The 25,162-nt window shown below is 37.2% G+C and overlaps 1 protein-coding gene across 3 annotated transcripts in view; it reads left to right on the top strand.

Annotated features, from left to right (window-relative positions):
- The window catches only part of Arf79F (ADP-ribosylation factor 1), a 45,017-nt gene that overhangs the window by 7,697 nt on the left and 12,158 nt on the right, over positions 1–25,162 (top strand). Inside the window, exons 1-4 of one of the 3 annotated variants that reach the window (XM_065217587.1) lie at positions 1,843–2,165; positions 21,084–21,505; positions 21,572–21,681; positions 21,755–21,880. In XM_065217587.1, coding sequence (XP_065073659.1) covers positions 21,358–21,505; positions 21,572–21,681; positions 21,755–21,880 — 384 coding nt within the window. In that variant the 5' untranslated portion in view covers positions 1,843–2,165; positions 21,084–21,357. Of the gene's footprint in view, positions 1–1,842; positions 2,199–21,083; positions 21,506–21,571; positions 21,682–21,754; positions 21,881–25,162 lie in introns of those variants that run through there. The other 2 variants (XM_065217585.1, XM_065217586.1) reach the window with 2 other exon arrangements.

Genomic DNA, 25,162 nt, shown 5'->3' with positions numbered 1-25,162 from the left:
GCAGGATCTTGTGAAATATTCAGTAAATTTCAGAATTAACTAAATTATTTATTTGGAACTTCTCTCAGGATACATTTGGAAATTTCTTAAAGATTTCCTCAAGATAATTTCTAAATGTGTTCATAGATCTTTTTTTGTGTCATAGTCACTTTAATAGATTTGAGGTCATTCGTGACTTGTGCCGGGATAAGATTTGAATCTTGACCTTTACGTGAGAGTTAGTTTTAGGATTCCTTTTAATGATCATCCTCTCCGGTATTTCCTAGAAAGTTTCTCCATAACAGATTCCAAATTCTATGCATTATATGCAGAACACTCCATTATTTGTTTTTTTCCTGAATACTCTGGAAATTCATTCTAGATCGTATTTTTCATTATTCTCACGAGAATTTACTTCACTTTTTCTCCATAGTTTTTCTAATAACTACTTCCCGACCAACCATTTCGTTAATTTTCTTTAATTTTCTATACATCGATCGTCACCATTTCATGAATAATTGTAAAGATGCTAAAAGTCTAATCGTGAATCGTTTATAAAGATCTTTCTCAAAATATTGCTATCAATCGTTATCAATGTTAAAATATCGATTGTGTTACCAGATCAAAATATCGATTTCTGTTGTAAAATTAAAATATCGATGCACAACTGCTGATTTTTTGTCATTTTTTATCTGCATAATTTCTAGTTTCGATCCCGTGCCATCTGGGGTGTACTGATTTCGTTGTTGGTTACTTATCCTCGGGTCCACGGCTGCTGTTGATGAGCTTATCAACGGCAGGCAAACACACTCTAGTATGTGGTGTATTGAAATTTCTGTAAATCTTTTCATACATGAATCCAATATTTATTTGTCGTAACCATCAACCAGTCAGCCATGTAGGTGCAATAGAGGTCAAAAAGGTATTAATTTTCCACATTGGGTTCCGAATGCCGTGAAACCCACCACGCATGCTATCACGGGTTATTAAATATATAAAAGTAAACTTGTCAACATTTGCTGCGTCGCGGCCATCGGTCTTCTCGTTCATTTACCGGCAGATTGCTTCTTCCGATGAAATGCCGAATATTTCGATAAATAATATAAACATTGCCATCTGTCACCTGGTGTGCCTCGAACTCTCTTTAACCAGCGATACAAATCGATAACAAGGAGATTATAAATGTGCATCGATGGCAATCTTGGTTGTTCTTTGTCAAAGTTCAAAGTTACGGTGATATCAGTATTTAAATATTTATTGATGAATATTTGTAAAGAATACTTAAGTCCATGTGACATATCAAAATTAAAAGAAATTTAGTATGGTACCTTCATAGATTACTATCATATGACCGAATGAAGAAATAATCTTAAATGTAAGTATCGATCAATAAAGATTTTTAAATTTGTACATCGATATCATAGAAAATTTAAAGTAAAGAATTGCCGACATAAATCTTTATTTCTGTATAAAGAACTTCGAAGAAGTTTCACGAACGGTTGTTCGGGTTCCACACAGATCTTGCTCTCGTGAAATCGTATTACCCTATTATCCGCACTCAACCATTTCAAGTTGCCCGTGTTGGGGTCCACCCCTGCGTGTGACGGACGCGAAACGTCACCCTTTCGGGGTTTTTTTTAGTACACTCGGAGCCGACCGGCGAAATCGGAATCAACTTTCGCAGGAGGACGTGGCAGCAGCGAGAAGCAGAAACCGCAAACGCAAAACTGAGATAGCGCAACCACACCTCATTCGCTCGCCGCTGGTCAGAGTGGGACGGGTTGCATCGTCGGCTGTGCACAAGGGACGGCGTAAGTTTTTTTTCCTTTCAGTTGTTCGTACGTGTACGGAGTAGAGAGTTGGGCGAAGAGGAAAGCGACGACGAGAAAAAAAAGCTCGGAAGAAAATTTCGCCGCCATCTTGACGTGTGAAGTTCGTCTTTCCGTGCGTTCTTGACTGCAAAAACTCCGGATCTTCTGTCGGTCGGCAGTTTTGGGTTCGGTTCGGTTCCGTCGCGGCTTGTCCTGTGTTCTGTTCCAGCGGTAGTGGTGTTGCAGTAGAGTGGCCTCGGCCCAAACTTCCTCCAATACGCGATAACAACCAACTCCGGGTCCGGTTAGTGTTCGGCGTGTCGTTTCTTCTGGGTGCTGTGAATGATTCAGGCGAGCGTTTTGTCCAGCAGAAAAGTACGTTTTCTCCGCAGGAAAAAGAAAAGCTGTGTAAGTGTGCACGTCGACAAATTGAAGGAGATTTTCCGATTCCGAAGGATTTAGAAACGATCAGTTTGTGGCAGGTGCTGAATGAGAGCAAGGTTCCCGTGCTAGTTAGAATACGGAGTGTGTAACTGGGTGGTGGAAGATTTTTTACTTTTGATCAAAAACGACGGAAAAAATGAGGGTGGTCTATGACGGGAAGTATCTGGACTGAAAAGTGGATCACAATACTGAGACTTTTTCCATGTTTTACACGGAAGCGCAGATTGGTAAGCAGAAATTTTCCATTGTGAAAGGATCGGGATTCTGGAATGGCATCGCGTTTCGGTCGATTTTTGGGTGAGGAGAAACGCAGGGGCTGAGTGGATCATGTCGGGGGAGGCACGGAAGAAGAACGTAGATTACACGCAGCCTATTGCTTGCTTGCTCATTCGCTGCTGAATCATGTCTTTCCTCGGGCTCGTCATCAGCTCCAGCAGCAGAGCAGCAGACACGGCAAAAGAGGAATGGAAAAAAAAGGTAGCCAGAGAAGCGGGAGCAAAAGCCTCGTCATCGCTTGCTTGCTGCTGCTGCTGCTTCGCCGTCGTGGTGGCAGGCTCTGCTCTGGTCGAAAAGGGGGCCCCAGTACTAGTGCAGTGCTGCCAGAGGCGCGCAATGTTGTGTAAAAGTTGTGATGGGTTATGGTTTGCGCACCTTTGTGTCGAAACGAAAGTGGGGCGATGGGTATATTATTTACGATTACTCATTCGTTGGTAGTGTTGTTGAGAAATTTGTTAAAAAGTTCGATGCTTTTGATTTCAAGGTTCTGGCTGCAATTTTTGTCAAGTTAAAGATTTATGTTTTCAAGGATTCCGGCCTTGGTAGTGTGACCGATCAATCTCCATTTATTTTTTTCGAATTTCAGTTGATATCAGCTTCTGATAACGACTATTCGTGGGATAGGGTTCTGTCAATGTATTGATTTCATTTCTATAGAAAAAATTGGTAGATTTCCTGCTTTCCATGGGACACAGGTCGAACAACTGATCTGTAGTCTATTATTGAAGCAGGAAAAGTAAATCTGCGATCAATTAATTGCCTTCGTTGGATACACTCAAGTTGGCAATAACCAAGTTGCAGTACAATAAATGAAAACAATATTGGTATGAATCTCATCCTACAGAAAGAAAATTGGTTGCAGGCAACCCCCGCGAAAAGAGACTGTATTGCAAAAATAATGTGAAAATCTTGGACGTTAATTCCAGAGTAACATTTAAAATGGGCCTATGTCCAAAACGTAAACAAATCGGGTTTTGATACCATTCTTTAGCACTGCTTGATAGCTACTAATCGTGTAGGAAAGTTCCGCATAATCGAGAAAAATCATTCAAAATAACTCGATTTTCGAAACGACCGATCAACGAAATTTTTCTATTCATTAATAGGCCCGCACGCTTAAACGGCCAACCATTCATTTATTTAATTTCATTGATACGTCAGGTGACGTAGAAGGGCCGATGATTGAAAATTTTGAAATCAAAGCTAAGTCCTATTGCTTGAGGCAGGGCCGATGATTTGTTTTGAATTTATTTGACGTTGCGAAAAGGCTTAGCAACAGTTTAACAAAAAGGGCCTATCGATTGAAAGAAACACAAAAAGGCTTATTAATTTATGAAATTAAATTGTAATCGATTTTCATATATTTTTGAAAGCTTTTCACATATTTTAGATGTTGTATACTGAGATACAGTTACTATTGTTATTGTGAACTATATAAATACCTAAAATACTTCAATTTTCTTAAATATGAATTGAATTGCGGCGGAAATTTTTTTAAATTCATTTTCTGGTTTGTTTACGTTTTCGACATAGGCCCATAGATAGGCTAGAAGCGAAGACAACAAATCAAGAAGATTGGCAATTGGGTTCTTTAATTTTGAAAAATGTATTGTTTTTTATACATCATCCGATAGAGCTTCGTTTTCTGAGCACAGCGATATTTTTTTTTCGAACCCACACACTTTCATCTCGATTTTTAAATTAAGATTTAAAGCAAAATAACAACTTCGCTGTTTGACACTAAACTAACAAAATGACAGCTCGCTCCCATACAAAGTGACATCGAGGGGCGCTAATAAGGTGATTTTTGCAAATGTATTCGAACTTATTTAAAATAGTTCCAGTGTACCCAAATTGATAAATTTTGGGTTCCATTATTAATGCAGATTACGAATATGTATTTACCTCAATACCCTTAAAGAACCCAATTTTGCCAGAATCCAAGCGACAGATACAGTAGCGCCATAGAGGTAATTCTAAGACAAGAAGGTCCCGAAGAAACGTGCTCAACTTTTTGGCTCAGCTCTGGTACTATCTTCGGTCCCAAGCTAATCGATTCACCCCTCGAAACATAGGAAGATCCACTAACCCCTCATTTTATCTGTCAAACTTTCATAGCGAATCAAAACAAACATAGTGTAGTACTGGAATTTATACTATAATGGGGTACGTTAGTCGATTTGCTTGGGATCAATAGGCTAGTCAAGTAGTGAGCCAATTTAAAATCGTTAGTTTCGTATTGATTGTTGGTAGCGCTGCGCTTGAGTGAAGGTGGAAGCAACGCATAAAAAATGAACGAATACACAAACCCTTCGTCTGAGGATATAATCTTTGCTATCAAATTCGTTCGCAGCATTTACCTTTGAGCGGCAGATGATGCGATTGTACCTGTCTCATAGCGTTCGTATGAGAAAATGGAAGAGATGCCAGTCTTCTTTATTTGTTGTCTTTGCTAGAAGGCTAGAATTTATTGTGATATATCTCGATATAACGTACAGGGTGGCCAGCGCACCGGGAATACCGGTAAATATCCGGGAATTTGAAAAGTAACCGGGAAAACCCCGGGAATTCGATGAGAGAACCGGGAAAAATAAATTAGACACCATAGGAATATATTTTCACACCAGAATTTCAGAATAAACCGTTAAAACAGAGTGATTTTTTACCAAATGAATGTCTTTCTCTATTTGCTGCATTTTCTTCAGATTCCCGCCTTATTGTTTTGAGAATTTAATCACTCAGCAATATTTCAAATTGATTTTTGCAATTCAATTTCATTTACATGAGCCTTAAAACAAAATATTGAAGATGCTGGACTTACGAATCAAATATTTGTAAAAACTGAAACAGAACTATTATTTCCCCGGGTTTTATTTTATTATAAATTCTCATGATATGAATTTCAGAATGAACTTGAAATTCTGCTCTGAATTATTATAGAATCTTTTAAAATTAACCAGAAAACACTCTGCGTAATAATTACAATTGAATTCTTTTTGGAATTTCATTGAAACCCCTTCTAAGAAATTGTTTGGAATCCCTCTTAGAATTCACTTAAACCTATTCGGAGACTTCGATTTCATTGAAATCCTTTTCAAAATTTTCTTATAACTCTAGCATAAATCTTTCGAAATTTGAAATTATGTAGAAACCTCTTGGCAGGGTGGCCAGTAAACCGGGAATACTGGGAAATATCCGGGAATTTGAAAAGTAACCGGGAATTCGGCAAGGGAACCGGGAAAAATAAATTAACCATGACATAGGAACAAACTTTTACACCAGAATTTCAGAATAAACCATTAAAACGGAGTGATGCTTTACCAAATAAATATCTCTATTAATGCATAATTTTCTTCAGTTTTAATTATTTTTATAATTTATCACTCAGCAATATTGCAAATTGATTTTTGTCGTTTCAATTTCAGATGTAAAGTGCATGGTCCTTAAAAGAAAATATTGAAGATGCTGGACTTTGGGAACAAATGTTTGTAAAAACCGAATCTGAATTATTCTTTTCCGGGGTTTTAATTTTTCGTTGTTCAAAATTCTCATGATATGAACTCCAAAATTAACTTGCAGTTCTGCTCTGAATTATCTTGAAATTATTCTGAAATAAACCAGAAAACACTCAGTGTAATAATTACCGTTGCATTCTTTTTGGAATTTCCTTGCAACCACTTGTAAGAATTTGATTGGAATCCTTCTTAGAATCCGCTTGAGCCTATCCGGAAACTTTGATTCCTTTGAAAATCTTTTCAAAAATTTCTTCTAACTCTATTCAAAACAGCAGAAATTTTATTTAGAAACCCCTTGGAGTATTTTAAAGAATTTCTTTCTCATTATCAGCAATTTTTTTGCAATCAATATTGCCAGAACACTCTTAGAACTCTGTTTCTTGTTGAATTCTGATCATAATTCTCTTGGAATTCTTCTTAAAATTCATCTGTCATTTTCCTCACGATCCCCATACAAATCTTCTCAAAATCACGTAGGAATTTTCCGTAAAGTTTTTTTATCACAACTCCTTTTTAAATCTTCTAAAATTACCTAACAATGTAATTAAGAACTTGCATTCTTCTCCACAGAAATCCCTCCTAATTCATCTAACAATTTCTAAGGATTTCATGTCAGAATAATTCAGGAATTCTTCTCCGAACTTCTTCTTGGAAAACTGTGAGCTAATCGTTCTTGTTTGAAATCAACACTTTGAATTCTTTTAAATTTTACTAAAAATTCCAGGGTTCATCCGCTAGATTCTATAGATTGTTCTGTAATTTGTTATGACCCTTAAAATGCTTCCAAGTCTCACGACTATGAGTATGATTTTTTTTACAAATCTGTGATCTTGAATTTTTTTCAAAATCTCACATTTTAATTATTTTTTTCTCCAAATCTTGCATCACGAAGATTGTATTAATCTCAAATTAAGAAAAGAAGTTTAAGTTTCAGACTCTACACAAATTTCAAAGCCCAGAATCTTGGGAATCTTCTTAAATCATTTTTTTATCCTTTCACTAAATTCCTTTCAGCACGTTCTAAAAAATGCGTCCAATTTCGTTTTTTGTTGAATAGGAACAACCGGAAATTTTTTAAGATTTGAACCGGGAATTTCAAAATGAAAATTCACTGGCCACCCTGTCTTGGAGTATTTTAAAGAATTTCTTTCTAATTATTAGCAATTTTTTTGCATTAAATTTTGTTGGAGCTCTTTGATGAATCATTCACACTAGGGTTGAAATTATCGTCAGAACACTCTTAGAAATCTGTTTCTTGTTGAATTCTCATCTTAATTCTCTTGGGATTCAAAAATTACCTAATAATTTAATTTGGAACTTGCAATCTTCTCCACAGAAATCCCTCCAAATTCTTCTAACAATTTCTAAGGACTTCATGTCAGTTGAAGGGCCTCCCTTAGCTCATTACCGACTACTTAGCTCGGCGCAGCTACAAAGCAAGACCATGCTGGAGGTGGCTGGGTTCAATTCCCGGTCCGGTCTAGGAATTTTTCGGGTTGGAAAATTTCTCGACTTCCCTGGGCATAGAAGTATGATTGGAATTGCCACACAATTATACCGATGCAAAAATGGTACAGGCATCGAAAGCTCTCAATTAATAACTGTGGAAGTGCATCTAGAACACTATGTTGAGAGCACGCAATAAGCTAATATGCGATATGCAATAAGCTTGAAAAGCGAAGAAGAAGAAGAAGTCATGTCAGAATAATTCTGGAATTCTGCTCTGAACTTCTCCTTCGAAAACTATGTGGGATCCTCCTCAATAGTTTTTTGAAATCAACACTGAATACTTTTAAATTTTACTGAAAATTCCAGGGTTTGTCCGCATGATTCTATCGATTGTTCTGTAATGTGTTTTAACTCTTAAAATACTTCCAAGTCTCAGAACCTTGACAATTATGACTGCACGACTATTTAATAAATATGATATTTTTTTTTTCAAATCTGTGATCTTGGAAAATTTTCAAACTCTCACATTTTAACTATTTTTTTTCTCTAAATCTTGCATCACGAAGATTGTTATCAATCCCAAATTTTGAAGAAAGGTTCTATTTTCAGACCCTACACAAATTTCAAAGCCCCAGAATCTTGAGAACTCTTTTTAGTAAATAATCTTTCAGTGAATACACATCTTCTCTACCCGATATCACTATCAATTTGCTCTAATTCTCATTTGCACCAAGTTCATTTTTCTGAAACATTTTTTTAAATTTAATCTCTCATTCTTCACAATTCACCTATTATATAACCTATTCATCCAGATAGCATTTGGCCCAGTGACCTTAATCTCTGTCACTCAATAAATTCTAGGGCTTTGAAATCATAAAAAGTGGTAGAATTCGATTTATCAAAGTATCTCGAAAGATCAATAAATCGTTTTGAATACATTAAGTGACTCATAGAGCAGGCTTGCTTCCACTCACTTGCTATAAAAACATGATTTTCTGAATTTTGCAATCATTAGATGTTATAATCATATTTTATACTTGTTAGATACAAGAAGAGGTTGAAAAGCAAGTGTTTGACACATGAAACCTGTCAAATTTGCTTTCAGATAGTCACAATCAGCGATTTTACGATTCGCGAGCGCTCACTCTGAGTGAACGCTCACGAATCATAAGATCACTTATTGTAACACTCTGGTAGCGAAATTGACAGGTTTTATGAGTCAAACACTTGCCTTTCAACATCTTCTTGTATCTTACAAGTACAAAATATCATTATAACTAGACTAACATTTGAAAGGGGCGTAAGAGCCAAAATGTAAACAAACCATATTTTGCCACATATAGAGAGAATAGTTCACAAACTACTCGATAAACACGAAAATGTAGAAGAAAATATCACTTCAAATCATCAAAAACGTTTCTTCTTACATGGCGTATTTCCAACTTTCAACTCTATGATGCATCTGGTTGTTACGCCTTGCACCAGAACTACGAATTATATTAATATGCCAAACGTTTTGATTCTGTAGTATCTAGTCATGCCCGATTCATTTGAAATGCTTGATAGTTCACGTGTAAACAACGAACAAAAAGAAGACCAAAAAATCTCCGGGCGTAATTCCACTCTCACAAAATTTGCGAACGAAGAACCAAGGCGGAACAACAAACAAAAAATCCCGAGGGTGTACTTCCACGGCGTATCACCAGTGTTGGCAGTTCAAAGGGAAGATCTGGGGGGTAACAACATGTATGAAATGTATGATGTTTTCTTCTCAATTTCACGACAAAAAAAACTGTTTTTTGAGTTTTTAGTTATGCATGATGATAGATTACACTATTAACTATATGTCAAGCTTATAAAATCATCCAGAAAATGGAAAGTCGTGAAATAGGATTAATTTTTAGGTCATCAAAATTCAGAAGCGATTTTCTCTATATGGTCATTTTGGAATTACGCCCTTTTCAAATGTTAGTCTAGATAACATCTAATGATTTCAAAATTCAGGAAATCATTTTTTTTATAGCAAGTGAGTGGAAGCAACCCTGTCATAGAGTTGAATTTTTCCTATAGCTTTGGAAAACACTTTCTGTAAGTTGGCTTTCATTTTTCCCACAAATAACCACTGAAAATTTACAGTTGACCACGTTTTAAAAAATGCGTACGATTTCGTTTTTTGTTGAATATCAACAACCGGGAATTTTTTTTAGGATTTTAACCGGAAAACCGGGAATTTCAAAATGAAAAGTCACTGGCCACCCTAAACGTAATTGTCGATTTTTACTTCCATCGCCGACTTCTCGCAAACTGCCTTTCAATCAAGCACAGTAATGGATCAATGAAAATGCTGAGTTTTTGACAGAACTATGCTGTGGCTACCACAGTATTTTACATTTGATCGTCCATATACAGTAGCGCCAAAAGCATGCTGTGGTGGTTTCAAAACTTGACCATCTAAAATGATCAATTACAGCATCGGACAGATGCGACAGTCCCCATCTATTGGTAATGTTGATTACTATGAATGTCAAAATAGACAGCTACGTTATATCGAGGTATACCGGTATTCAAAGGTAGCATATGCCTCCACTAGAAAATTTTGAATTTGAGGACCACTTTTCGATAATTATTTAAAATCTATCAATTTGTCGATTTCACATTCCTCCGAAGCTGCCCTGCTTTTTCCATGGGACACAGGTCGTACAACTGATCTGTAGTCTATTATTGAAGCAGGCAGAATAAATCTGCAATCAATTAGTTGCCCTCGTTGGAATCACTCAAGTGGGCAATAACCAAGTTGCAGTACAATAAATGCAAACGGAAGTAATGATTTATCGACAGATTGGTATGGATCTCATTCTACAGAAATGAACTTTGTTAAAGGAATCCATTTCGGCTCGTAACTGAACTCTGTTCCCGTACTTGCTTTTTTCTGTATGCTGCAGAAAGGAAATTCCTACACGATCCTTTTTTATGTGGTTGACATGTGGTTGTGGTCCTGAGGCAAACTGGAGGGTGACCTATTGTAAATCTAACACTTTGGCTAAAATGACGCACCCTAATGTACATTCATAATATTTTTCACGTCAGCATTATTGACAACATACGAAGGTTTCGTCCATCCCACTTTTCACGTAAGAGTTACGTGATTCAATCGAAGATGTGCTCACTCCCCATTAAATCAAGCATGTAGATACATATGCCATCACGTAAAAGTAACGTTATTCGGTTGATTATTTCAACGGTGTTTTCTAGTAGGTATGTACCAATTATTTGAAAATTGCCTAGTTTTCTTATTTTTGAACGATTATTCCTAAATGTTCAAAAAATAAATGTATTTATTTGCGTGTTTCCAAAGGTTATGCATACCAGCCGAAAGTTCAGGTTTACACGATCTGTTTCTCATGTAGTTTGAAGTACATTTTTTACATACGATTTTTCAATAGTTTGATGAATTTTTAAAAGCAGCTAGCATATTTTAATTTATGGGCAGGTTGGTACTCACCATTTAATACAATTTAACTTAACAATCTGATCCAGTAACTTCATTAGAGGCCCTGCAGCAATTACGTACCATTTTACGGAGAAGGGGACGAGGAAGTGGAGCTAGTAGCGGCCGACCAGGTATTACGTAAAGGAATATACGCTTCGAAGGGAATGGATCAGTACACGTTTCCCCTTGCTTTAATTGTTCTTTTTTTATGTGAGTAAACGAGACATAGGGTAAACGCTCCTATTATAGTTGCGGTACGTTAGAAGCGTTAGGTTCCTATAGTTGCTTATGGAGTCTCCATAAGCAAGTATAGGAAGCTAACGCTTCTAGCGTACCGCAACTATAGGAGCGTTTACCCTATCTATAACAACGGATGGGAGTCAAATTAATCGGAAGAGCTGTCAAAGTTGGGGGTGAGGAATGGGTGCGTGGAAATTTAGATAGGTTCCGTGCACTGATCTAACCTTGGCCAAAAATATACTACGTCATTTAGGTATGCCCCCTGCCAACTCACATTATAAGAATTTTGATTAAACGAGCTTCTATTGTACATATAGGTCTAGCGTTCAGAATAAAAAAAGACCCTAACTGTGATGATCGATTCTCTTCATCGATTAACTCTTTTGTTAATAGCTCGGTCAGATTGTCATTTTTCGATGCGTTTGTTATTGCTTTTACTTTTACTAGCCAATCGGTACAACCTTTTGCGGCATTGCATTGGAAAATCCGGAAGTTGGTTCACTTAATACTACAGTTAAATCAATGAAGAAAATCAACCATCGCAGTTTGGTCGTTATGATTCTGAACGCTAGAGATATTATTATAGCCATTCGTCGAAACAAGATATCAATACAATATTGATCTGTCTACACGTAGCTATGACTGCTTGTCGTCTGTTGTAATTCTATTTATCTCAATCTGTGTTGCTTTCGCACGCGATTTCCATGCGTGAAATTCAGCTTTATAGAAACGTTAACGTGCATAACAGTGGCGTCTCTCAATCTATGGGCCGCGACCCACCGGAGCACATTGCTAAAATTTGAATTTATTCGTTTTTAGTTTTTGATAATAAAAACTATACATTTTAAATTTGTTGGTAGCGTAAGTGTACCAGTTATGGCACTAGTGCTCATTGACTTCGATAATTTTGCTCAATGTAGCGTGGCCAGCCAATCGGAAATTTAAAAGTTATCAGGAAAACCAGGCAAAACTTTGGAATTTGATTAAAGAATCCTGAAAATGAATACGAACAAATTTTCACACCAGAACAAACCAATAAAACAGAGCGAGTTCTTTACCAAAAGAATTACTTGCTCTTTTGCTGCGCAATTTCCATCAGTTCCCCGTCCTATTTTTTTTAGGATTTCATCACTCACAGCAATATTTCTTATTGTTAAGTGCTTGAGCCTTAAAAGAAAATATTGAAGATATTGGACTTCGGAAAAAGTAAACAGCGATACTGAACAATTCCGCGCATTTCGCTAACAGTTTGCAGTATGTTACAATTTTTTCTAAATTTACATTTTTCCCATACACAAATGGTTTATAATACCTACCTTCATATACAATTCCATTTAAATTATATACATTTTATAATTATCTTAGAAATGTGTAAAACTGCTTGGAATCAGGCCTTAAGTGCGCAGAATTATGGTTCGATTTTTAAAATTGTTGTTCCTAAAAAAGCTTATAATTGCAAACTTTTCTAACGTTTAAAATTGTGGACACTTAAAAATTGCCAATCATCGTAGAACAAGAACTTCTGGTTTTTGAAACATTTTTTAAACATTATGTTATTTATGCTCAGAGAACAATGTCAAATCATTTTCTGTGAAAAAATACACAGAAAAGCTTACTAACACAACATTCTTAAACGAGTACAGTGGTGAACATTATACGTCTTTCGAAGGCCTTAAATAATAGAGCTAAAAAACTATAGAGGAAGAATAGTGCTGCCGTCGCTGTCGAAACATCTTTGCTTTACAACTAATAGGGACACAACTGTCAAAGCTAGAAAAAAACTATTCAGTTTCATTCAAAGTGTTTTTATGTTACTTCATACGCGAAGTTAGCGATTTTCAGAGTTGGTTGGAAATGCTAACATGAAGCTTTAGTGTGATGATTTATAAGCTAGAGAATGATATTTAGAAGAGGGTAGGTGGATAGTTCCGTTAGAGCACGGCAGTATGAAAATTGAATAGAAGTTGAAAATGAGCGAGGGGCCATTAATGCGACAGTTTTTTGAAGATAGACGCACATCTTTTGCCTAACCCGTACGATGTACGCGGAGACTTGAGTATGTCTCCAAGTCTACAGGCAAAACATGTGCGTCCCTCTTTTGCTCATAAACTGACTGCGGCTGTGGAATAGTTCTAGCGACGTTTTCATCACTACCTAAAGCCCCACGTTGCGAGAGCATTTCCAGTCGATGGTGTGTTATAATGCAACACAACAGTTGGGTAAAGAAGAATTGTATTATAACACACCATCGACTGGAAATGCTCTCGCAACGTGGGGCTTTAGGTAGTGATGAAAACGTCGCTAGAACTATTCCACAGCCGCAGTCAGTTTATGAGCAAAAGAGGGACGCACATTTTTTGCCTGTAGACTTGGAGACATACTTCAAGTCTCCGCGTACATCGTACGGGTTAGGCAAAAGATGTGCGTCTATCTTCAAAAAACTGTCGCATTAATGGCCCTTCGCTCATTTTCAACTTCTATTCAATTTTCATACTGCCGTGCTCTAACGGAACTATCCACCTACCCTCTTCTAAAGATCATTCTCTAGCTAATAAATCATCGCACTAAAGCTTCATGTTAGCATTTCCAACCAACTCTATTCAGTTTGACAGTTCTGTACCCGGTATAATTCAACATCGGAACAAAGGGAACACCAGCGCTATTCTTCCTCTATAGTATATTAGCTCTATTCCTTAAATGCATTTAAGCTAAATATGTAATATATCATGCAATTTGACTAATTTTCAATTTCAGCAATTTACTTTACTTACGCTGTAAGAGAAACACGGGAAAGTAAACTTTTTTTTATTTTACGGTCCCAGGACAAGCCTTCATTGCACAACTACGCTGAAAGCAATAATCTGAAGGAAAATCAAATTCAAGGACAAAAAATAACTGAAGAAACCAAAGTATTCGATGATATAAGAAGATGAAACTCAGTTCAATTTGTATGGATTTATTTTACTTCACACTTAATTTTTGTTCGATTTAACTATCGTGACGATCACAATACATACTTCGAACACATTGATCTAAAAAGGAACAGTCATGCTCGATGGGCTCAGGCAAGCGACAGGTTGTCTCTGCCAGATTATGAATATAGTGACTATAGTCACGGTCACGCCCGATTAATTTAAAATGCATCACTTGTAAAAAACGAACACAAAGAAGATAATAAAAATCTCCGAACGTAACTCCACTCTCGCCAAATTTGCGAAGGTGACTGTCAAATACGAACAATCCTCGCCTACCTCGCATAACTGGTTCCAAACGATAACAAGCCATAAGAAACGATGGTTTGTTGATGTTTGGAACCAAATTCACATATGGAAAATCAATGAGCGTACACAGGTGAGGCCCAGTGAATTTGCCGTCTCTTTCGTTCTTCGGCTGTTTAAATGAATGACGGAATTGGTCGTCACACTCGTATAACCATTTAACAAACGGGAGAACGAAAGAGACGGCAAATTCACTGCGCGTCACCTATTTATATATCGTGGATGGATGATCAGTAGGTAGATTTCACAGCACATTCCGCCCTAGGAAAAACCATTTTGAAGCCAGTCACTAAAAAGTCACTTTTTACACCAAAAAGTCACTAAAGTCAGTATTTCCTTAAAAATAGTCACTAAAGTCACTTTTTCACTAATAAAATAGAATGCAATTTAAAAATATCTACAATATGTTGAAATTGAGTACTTGGCACTAAGAAAGTCTACAGTAGTTTACAAAATATACATAGGGTAGAGAACTACTACGGAAGGTTTGTACCCATTATTCCCAAAAACAAAAGAAGCGCTCGGACCTAATCAATTTTTATCTTCATCTGATAGGCCGAAGTGAATTCATTGGCGTTTCAATGGCGATTCAATGCGTTAGGTCGAGTTTAGAATCCGTAGGTCGAGATTGGCGTCAAGAAGTAGAGTTAGACTTTTGACAATATCTCAACGATTGGTTTCTCTTTATCAAATCTTACAGTACTAATGAATTTGGTAGGTAAATGAATTTGGTAGGTAAATGAATTTGGTAGGTAAATGAATTTGGAAGCCATCAGTAATAATAACATTCCGTTTGGTGCTAAACTGCTCTAGATTAAGAAAGACTAAGTGCGGGTTGTGCTTAATAGGCCGGAAATGGGGTAGTTAACCATATCTGTTAAAAAATTGAAAATTTTAACCAGGGTGATCTTAAAACTTTAGAACACCAGAAAAACTATTGGGAAATGCCTTAAATTTCGATTAAAAAATCGGGAAAAATATACCTCTTTTCCCAGAAGATAAATTGTAAACCTTGGAAACTTTTCAAAGGTATTTGTCTCTGATAGATTTTCAAAAGTCTATCAAGGATGGTTAGAACTTTAAAAAATCCAAAGTAAATTATAAGAGAATTTTAAAGGATTCTAGGGATGACACCAAGATATATCAGAGAAAAATACCAAAATACAGACTGCGACAGTCTCATGTAAAATTAAGTGCTCTGAGGACCGATTTCCTCATCTCCGCTTAAATCTTAAGCCAGCTTTACCTATTGGCGTCTTGCAGTGAAACTTTTCCAAGCTTTCGCCACCTACAACTACTAGAAGGAGGATAGTTTCCTAATTCTCCAAGTAAAACAGACGATTTTTAGGGCAAATCGGTACATAAAGAAAAAACTAATAATTTCCGGTGGAAACTTTTGCTTGAATCGTGTAAGAAAACGTGTTTGCAAACTAACTGTTATTATTTCGGTATGGATCGGAGATGTTTTCATGGAAAATTATGCATAACAAGTTTGCACCCACAGGTAGAGGTTACCTCCTGCATTTTTCGGAAAATGGTGAATATGTGCGATTTCCACTAGGATGAAAGTGGAAATTAAGTGAATTTACTTAGGGAAGATTGTATCATGCTGGTGATAATGGAAAAATAATTGTATAGGACGCCAATATTCAATAAATGCGCATTTTGACCTTTTTTAGCTAATCATATTGATACAATTTTCGACGGAAAACGCAACGGAACTTGATTAACTCAACACGCACCATACTCTAGAATGGTGCTCGAAGGTTTATAAAGTAATAACAAGATGACAAATCATCTTTCCCTCCCCTTGGCTAGTTTTTGCACCTTGCTGTTGGTGGGCGGGCTTAATTTCATGCTAGTGGAGTGTTGGAGACGGTGGGTTTGTGGCCGACGTTGCTGGCTCATGCCGCGATAGAATGGCGCCATGGGCAGGCAATGAGGATTACTGAGCTTCCCCTCTCTGATAAACCACTGCATGAGAGAACAAAAGATCTAGTCCAGCAGTGATAGTATCACACTTGTTACTCCTTTTATTGAGAGCCGCGTCGTAGTACGCTTACGTATAGGCACTGACGTTGGGTGTGATACTGGCGGGTTTTGCCGCAAATCACTCTTATTTTATTTATTTTTACGCAGATAGATTTATTTGGGTTTGCAAGGGAATTATACTATTGAAATATTTCAGAAAGTGCCCAACGGTGCTCCTTCTACTTGCGTGACAAGCTTTCATTGTTGTTTTCATTGAAGTATTACTCAGGGAACAATTTTAAACATCATTTTTGTACATGGTATTGTAACTAATCTTATATGTGCTTCATTTTGATTTGGGATAAATGTTTGAACTATGGCTCGGGATTTCCACTGTTGCGTGCTTCTATTGTGATATATCCATACGTAATTTTGTGGGACGACATAGTGGAAACGTGTGAGCGTAGTTGGAGCATATACCCTATGTAATTTAAAAATCAGCTAGGAAACTAACTTCAAAATGAAGCATTTTAGTCACTTGAAGGTGTCACCTGGGTCGAACTAAGATATAATAAATAGGTATAGGTCAAAATCAAAAGTACTTGAAACACGTTTAATTTTAGATTACAAGCACAAGTGCAGATACTTAATAAAGCATGGGTTATGATTGATTAGGTGACTTAGAGCTTTTAATAATTTATTAAATTAGACTAATGAGATATCATAACCATCAAATGAATTTAAATAATAAACTTCAGAAAGTCTAATGACATTAAGTAGATTAACAAAAGAATTAGGATGCGGGTGGTCCGCTTAGGGAGGCAACTAACCTTTATAGTTGTAGAATAAATCTTCTTATTTAGTATTGAATTTAAAAAAAAAAAGAAAACGCAGGCAGACCAATAGCATTTAGCAGATTAACAAGGAGAGGAATAGTTTAGGAAATAAGAAAAGGAAAGGAATGTGACAATTAATAGCTTTTAAACTTTTGGAGGTATTGTATTCCCCTGAGTTTGTTGTACTCGATTACTATATTATTCTCTCAATACGCGAAATCTCTTATATATGCGATTAAAGCATTTGAGTTAACTTATTTCTTAGTGTTCAAGTACTTACATTTGTAAACAGCAATCAATGTTAATCTATGAACTAAACCATACGTAAAATCGATCTTTCCTTATGTGGTATTGATGCATGTTTAACTTTTCGCGTCTGTCGGAATCAACGCGCCTACGTCTACGGAGCTTACGCAGAAGTGATTTGCAATGCGGTAGAGCTCACCAAAAGTTTTTTTTTTTTTTTTGAGCTTCTGTAGTATAGAATTTGTTCGGTACGGTCGCGAAATCTTGAAATGATTGATACGTGCGGTAAAATAACTAAATTGAAACAAAGCTCATCAGTAAAATAAGTAGAATATTTTGGGAGGAAACCAAAATTTATCAACTTGCCAACATAGGCTATCACATTTATTTTGGTGGCACTCTTTAAGTGATAATAAGTTGTTTTTTTTTTCTCTACGGTTGTTTCGCGTGGCGTTCACAATTTGCGCGATTTTCGTATCTTACGTAATTTAGATGTTTAACTATAAACGGTTTCACTGACTCGAGGTCGTTCCTTAAGCGGTGTTGGTACAGGTTAAACCTTTGCCGACTGTCGGATTCAACGCGCCTACGTCTACGGAGCTTACGCAGAAGTGATACGCAATTCGGTAGAGCTTGTCAAACGCTTTTGAGCTTATAGAATTTGTTCGGTGCGGTCGCGAAATCTTGAAATGATTGATACGTTCTTTAAATTAACTTATTTGATACAAAGCTCAGTAGTAAATAAGTAGAATATCTAAGGAGGAAACCAAAATTAATCAACTTGCCAACATAGGCTATCACATTTATTTTGGTGGCACTCTTAAAATGATAATAAGCCTTTTTTTCTCGCTTCGGTTGTCTCGCACGGCTTTCGGAATTCGCGCGGATTTCGTAACTTACATAATTTAGATATTTCGTTCGAAACGGATTTACTTATTCAATCGGTTTACTACGCGGATGTATCTACGCGCACACGTCACAGCATTTTTTCTATAACTATCTTGAAACAATACATACGGAATCCAGTGTTCAAGCGGCCAACATAGGCTAGTCCTTCTGCTGTATTGTCAAAGATAGAAGCAAAATTTATTCAAATGGGTCAAGTCTTGAAAATTAAGCTGTCACGCAGCTCCAGCTTGATACCAAAAAAAAAAAAAAAAAAAAAAAACAAGATGACAAATCATCTTTATTTTGAGTAATTGAGCAATTTACTTCTGTTTACATCATATGTACGATGCAGCATTGATGGAGCTGTGAAATGAAATGAATATATCTTATGAAAGTTCATCTGGAAAAGTCAAAGATGCACATCAGTCTGATCGTGAAAACATTTTATTCTTCACTTCGGATGTTATATTGGAATGATTTAATGCTAATTTTCACGAATTTTATATGCAGTCTGTCCACATTATCATCATCATGCAGTGGCGACATCTGCGTCGAGCTTTTACGGCAATCTTCCAATATAGGGGAACTTGGCTTAACACATACGAGTGTCGCTTTTGATTATTGTTTAAATTATTAGAGACGCAACATTCAGCTCCAAAACAATTCCAATATTGAGAGTGCGTTTTAACGAAAGTTCTGAGAAAGAATTCTATGATAATTGGATGAGAATTCTAGGTTCAATTCTAATAATAACTCAAAATTAGTTCTGAAATTTTGATAATTAAATTCCATGAAAATCTCGTGAACTCCAAAGATGCTCTTCATAGGAGATTCTGGTGTGAGATTCGATTAAATTAGCGGAATTTATTAAATTTGATTTTAAGATCCATGACATAACAAGTTTATTTTAATATCAAACCGTATTTAAGTTACCATATAAAGTGTTACTTATTTAATATTTAAAAGCCACTATTTGGTCACTATTTCCGTAATTTTAGTCACTGAAGTCACTACTATTATATCGCATCAGCACTACCAGCCCTGGTGCAACCTAAAGGTGAAAAAAAAACAAGTTTAAATGATTTCGAGAAGGAACCAAATATACAAGGTTTGAGCGAAGACAACAAATCAAGAAGACTGGCAACTGTTCAATTTTCTCATACGAACGCTATGAGACAGATACAATCATTGATAGCAAAGATTACATCCTCAGAAGAAAGGTTTGTGTATTTGCTAATTTTTCTATGCGTTGCTTCCACCTTCACTCAAGCGCAGCGCTATTGTATCTGTCGCTTGGATTCTGGCAAACTTGCCAGTCTTCTTGATATGATGTCTTCGGTTTGAACGAAGCCGGAGCAAATTTTATTTTCGGTAGTACTTTTTTTTTCATGGAATTGCTGAATATCTCAACGAAAGTTTGACAACCACTGGTACCTATACAATATTTACATGACCAACCTAAACCCAGGAATAAACGAATGTGATAGGAAAATCGATTATTCCCCTCCTTTTTGCCAGTTCACCATTCAGCTGTTACTACATTTATTATGTAACAAACCAATTTTTTACTAACTCAAACTTGACAATGATTGACGGCTAATAATACTACCAACTGCATATCTATACGTCTGATGATGGTCGTATAACCGTCAAATTTAGAATGCATTGTTGCAACCGTTCCCTAGCGGGACTTTGCGATAAGATAACGTGTCGTCCTTGGTCTTTAACCCAACCTGTTTCCACAGTGAGTAATTATTTGTCACATGGCACTCAACCTAGCACAACACCGAGATGCTAGTAGGCGATTCACGACGTCGTTGTCATTTTCCCTTAGATCCAGCGGGGGAAGAAAGGCAAGCAAGGAGACCACGCGTATGGAAGGTTTTATTAATATAACAAAATCTGACGTTGGACATTCCTCCAGAGTACAACGACAGGGTCCGGTAATCAACCTCTCAGTCGCCCGGTGGGGTCGTCGTTGGCAGAGGCAGCGGAAAAGAAAAGTGAAAGAGAAAACCCGGGAAACTAGCGGGAACAATTAATAATGCTACACACAAGTTAACTTAATTAAGCCAATTCCATGTACCTACATACTTCTCATGTCCATAATGCAAACGAATGAAAAAACAGATCTTTCGTATTTGCTGCTGCCGCAGCTTTTACGTGCGGTCGCGCGGTCTCCGGGCTACACGGTATGGTAACTTCCTGATAGCTCTTCTCTCCAGGCGTTGTTGCCTCGGACGATGAACGGAAAAATGAATGATTGCTGTTTAGTGATGAGTATTAAGAGTGGAAGCAGGGAAACGAGCACATTTTGCGTAGCAGTATGGTATGGTACACGTCAGCGTAGCAATAAAAATCTAAGTTGAAGATTTGAGGAAGCCTCTCGAGTAAGTCAGTACATATAGTTGCGGCATGCCGGAGCTGGTGGGTTCGATTCCCGGCAAGGTCAAGGAATGTTTCGACTTCCCTTGGCATAGACTATCATTGCCTTTCAAATGAAATCTGTTCCATTAGCATTAATACAGAAGAAGTCTAAATATGATGCTCTCAATCAGCAGTTGTCCATCTTAATTACGTTCTTGATAATTGTTACCCTTCTTTCATCATGCTTTAATCCGTTTTCTAACCGAATCATTCCTCTTCTATTCTCATTTTAGGTTCATTCCAGACACTGAACAAGCTTAAAAACCAAACCATTCGAAAGAAATATAAACCGAAACTAACCGCAGCTAGTAGAGGAGCATCACACATACACACATTCTTAGACAAAGGGAAAAAGCATCTTCTACGAAGATTATCGCGTACCCACAAAAGCAAAGGAATACATACACACACACATCCCGTGCGTGTTCTCCTTAGGTTAGGATTTTTTTATTAGCTTGTGGATAAGTTGTAAAAGGAAGCGAAACCCTTAAAAAACAAAGCACCAGAATGGGGAACATGTTTGCAAATCTGTTCAAAGGGCTGTTCGGCAAGAAGGAGATGAGAATATTGATGGTCGGATTGGACGCCGCCGGTAAAACCACAATCCTGTATAAACTAAAATTAGGAGAAATTGTTACAACGATTCCTACCATTGGTAAGATCGGTGACCCGAAGGTTGATCGAGATCGCAGAATTAAATTCCCCCACCATTCAATTCCAGGTTTCAACGTGGAGACTGTAGAATACAAAAACATTAGTTTTACAGTATGGGACGTAGGCGGTCAAGACAAGATCCGACCTCTGTGGAGGCATTACTTCCAGAACACACAGGTCAGTAGCAGGCGATGCGTTATTATTAGATGAAGCAGATTCCCTGTAATTGCTTCCTTATTTTGCTTTGTAGGGACTTATCTTCGTCGTGGACAGTAACGATCGGGAACGTATCGGCGAAGCCCGCGAAGAACTGATGCGAATGCTGGCGGAAGATGAGCTCAGAGATGCCGTTCTACTTATATTCGCTAACAAACAGGTAAGTCGATTTGGGTTAGGAACAAAACCTACCTACTACTGCGCCGTTCGAAGCGTAATTGGGAGTTGATCTGCGCCGTGCGGTTCGATGTGCTAATTGCGGACGCCCTTCCTCCTTTTGAATACCAAGACAATATCGTCAACAATGAGATGATGGTGGGCCGAGTTTCATCTTTGTCCGTTCAAATTGCTTTATGAGTCAGTAACACGCGTAAGCACAAGATAACACATTGCTAGTGATGGCTTTCAATACATGCTCATTATTGATGATTGGTGACGTGCTCGTTTGCTTTTATGTCTAATGTAGGTACCTTCGGGGCTTCGGGTTTTCTTATCGCCTTTCATTGGGCGTTTTTAAGGTTGAGCAGTGGGATACAACGTTATCAACGTTGCTTATATTTTGCCAAGCAGAGCCGTTGCAAATGATAGTCGAAATAGTTCACGTGTCTGTGCCTTGAGATAACGGTAAACCTAAATGTTGTGTATTTACTGCATGCTTGTGCACGTAATTTACGACAGAGAATCATGCATGAGTGCAGTTTTCGAGCTTATTTATAAAATAATGCATTGTTTGGTAAATTTAGTTGATTTCACGTAGGTAAAAGGAAACAGCTCATCTTTTCTTTTATGCCTTAATATTCGATATCATTATTTATGACATCGACAATGAATCACTTATAGCGAATTAATTTATTATTCAGCTCCAACCTGGATCGGGTATCAAGGATTAAATATGCTTGTTTTCCGACAAACGTCAGTTTGATCGTTTGTTTTTAAAACCTACGTCAGGTTGAGGTTCGCACTGATAAACAGTTCGGTTTCGCATTGGGTTGGAACTGGTTGTTAACCCCGATAATAAACGAATTCGCTATAAGTCAGGGTTATTTTTCGCGCTGACGACACCTTTTTGCAGTGGTAAGTGGTAATAAAAATCTCCATATGAAAAGTTGGATTCAGCTCAAAAAAAAAATCATAAACGGACTGCGTCTTTCAGTTTTTACCCAGAAATTATTGTTCATCAACTTAATTTAGTTTTGCTGTTCCGACGTTCCTCAGAGTTTGATCTGCATTACAATGTTGCACCAACTAACTCGATTCGTGGCTGTTTGTCTCCAGTTTCTTGACGTGTGGGACGCCACACTTCCTAGATCGTGCTCCACTTGATCTAACAATCTAATTCGCTGCGCTCCTCTGCGTCTTGTACCGTCTGGACAATAATGGATTTTTACTCGGCATTCTTGCAACCTGTCCCGCCCCTTGTACCCTTCCAGGTTAAGCGACTTTCTGGATACTGGGTTTGCCATAGAGTTGCCCCGCCAAAGATAGTCTTAAACACGCATCGTTCAAAAACTCCCAGTGTTTGCAGGTCCTCCTCGAGCATTGTCCACGTCCCGTGCCCTTAGAGAACTAACGGTTTTATCAGCGTCTTGTACATGGTACACTTTCAGGGATGCCACTGAACCGGGAGAATTGGGAAATAACCGAAAATTTGATAGCAGTCTGAAAATATGTTTGTATATATTTGATTGAATTCTGTTCATTTGTTAACTAAATGTACTTTTGTCCCTGTTTCATTTCCTTTGCTCAACCTGTGTATGCAAACTTATTTGTACTTTTCATAGGTGTAACACATACCTAACAACTTAATTTGCCTTGGTCCGATATTGAAAATACTTTTATTGCGGAGTCTCAAACATTTTCAAAGTCCTGAGGTGGTTCTGGTTGTGCGAATCAGACTTGCCCTATTAAAGAGTTTTCTAGACCAGGATCCTAAATCTTTTGTTGTAAGTATGAAATCTGAAACACTGTTCAAAATCTGAGAGTATTAAATGTTTTACCAAATCCTGCATGTCTGTGTCCGGCAGTGATGGGCAACTGAACCAACCGGTGCGTGTGCTGGTTCGTGTTAAAAAAAAAAATACTCCTGTGTTTATGTAAGCGTGTTTTCGAGTTGATGTTCAGAACCGCAGCTTGTAAACCGAAAACCGGTGTGCTAGAATTTTTGTTTTGGTTCACGAGATCTGAACCGTGTGCATGGTTCAATTATATGTAACCAAAACCGGGTATACCGTTCTTGGTTCAGAACATTGGCAAGCACTAAATAGCAGTGCTCCCAAAAAGGTGAGTAAAATATTTGTACCAAGCGACAGTTATTAATTCAATTGTCAAATATTTTGATAGACAATATTAGCAGCGAAGGAACTGGAAATCATTTTGAAGTCTGACAAATACCCTTCGATATGGGTATTTTTGGATTTCGGGTGACGCCTATTATAGTCTGGAAATCGATAACGGCCCAACAAACAATCGTCTATTGAAGAAACGACTTCTTGGCCATTTTATTCAACTGCATGCTTAATAGTACTTGTACTATTTTTAATAACAACTTCTGTTCAGGCTTTGTTCACACAAATCTGGAGAATTTATTCAACCACAACATAGAAATATTTGGTGTTGAATAAGGTATGTCGAGAAGCTTTTATTAGACTTATATTGAGTTGTAACAGAGTTTATACGATAAAATTAATGATTATTCAGCGTTTATTAGACATCACTGCTTCTCCTTAAAAACAGTGATGCTCTGTATACGCTTGATTCTCATGTGAAGTAACGTTTAATTAGACATTATTGTACATTTATAAAACGATTATTCAACTGTGGGAAAATTAACCCGAAAATAAGATGAACGGGGACAGGGAAGGGGGTGTGGTGTGTTTTTCTTAAGTGTATTGTATTTCATTATTTCTGATGTGGCTCGCACCACACAGATATTAGAAAATTTATTAAATACTTATACATGCGTTGTATGGTATGGGATTCGAACCATGTACCTTCCCGATCACCAGCCGCTTGCCTTGTCATCTGAGCTATCCTAGAATTCATCATATGGGCAACTCAATAATCTATAAAAGCTTGCATGAAAGTAAATACCTATCAGCACTCCCGATCGCAACTCTAGCTCCTTGAAGGCCCTGTGGGAATGATTAATTCATTCATCGTTGTTTTGAATGAGAACAATGTTGCCTCTTCACATCTTCAAGTCGAAAGAAAGGATGCTCGGTTATATTTTAAACTAGATCAATGCATTCATTATCGTGAGTCATGTGATCGATGACTACTATTTAGATTTTTTTTTTTTTTTTTTTTTCTTTATTATAGAGATTTACTACTATTTAGATTAATTATTGTAAAAAAAAGGTTTGAGCTTGGGATTGAACTCATGACCTTCTAATTGGAAAGCGGAAACGGTAACCAATACTCTACTGATTTCGCCTTGTTGTAA

The sequence above is a fragment of the Ochlerotatus camptorhynchus genome, unplaced genomic scaffold (genome assembly GCF_037179485.1).
Source record: "Ochlerotatus camptorhynchus isolate MF236.1 unplaced genomic scaffold, CSIRO-AGI_Acam_v1.1 ptg000077l, whole genome shotgun sequence".
Lineage (NCBI taxonomy): Eukaryota > Metazoa > Arthropoda > Insecta > Diptera > Culicidae > Ochlerotatus > Ochlerotatus camptorhynchus.
The sequence above is the reverse complement of the archived record's forward strand: the minus strand, read 5'-3'. Positions and strand labels throughout refer to the sequence as shown.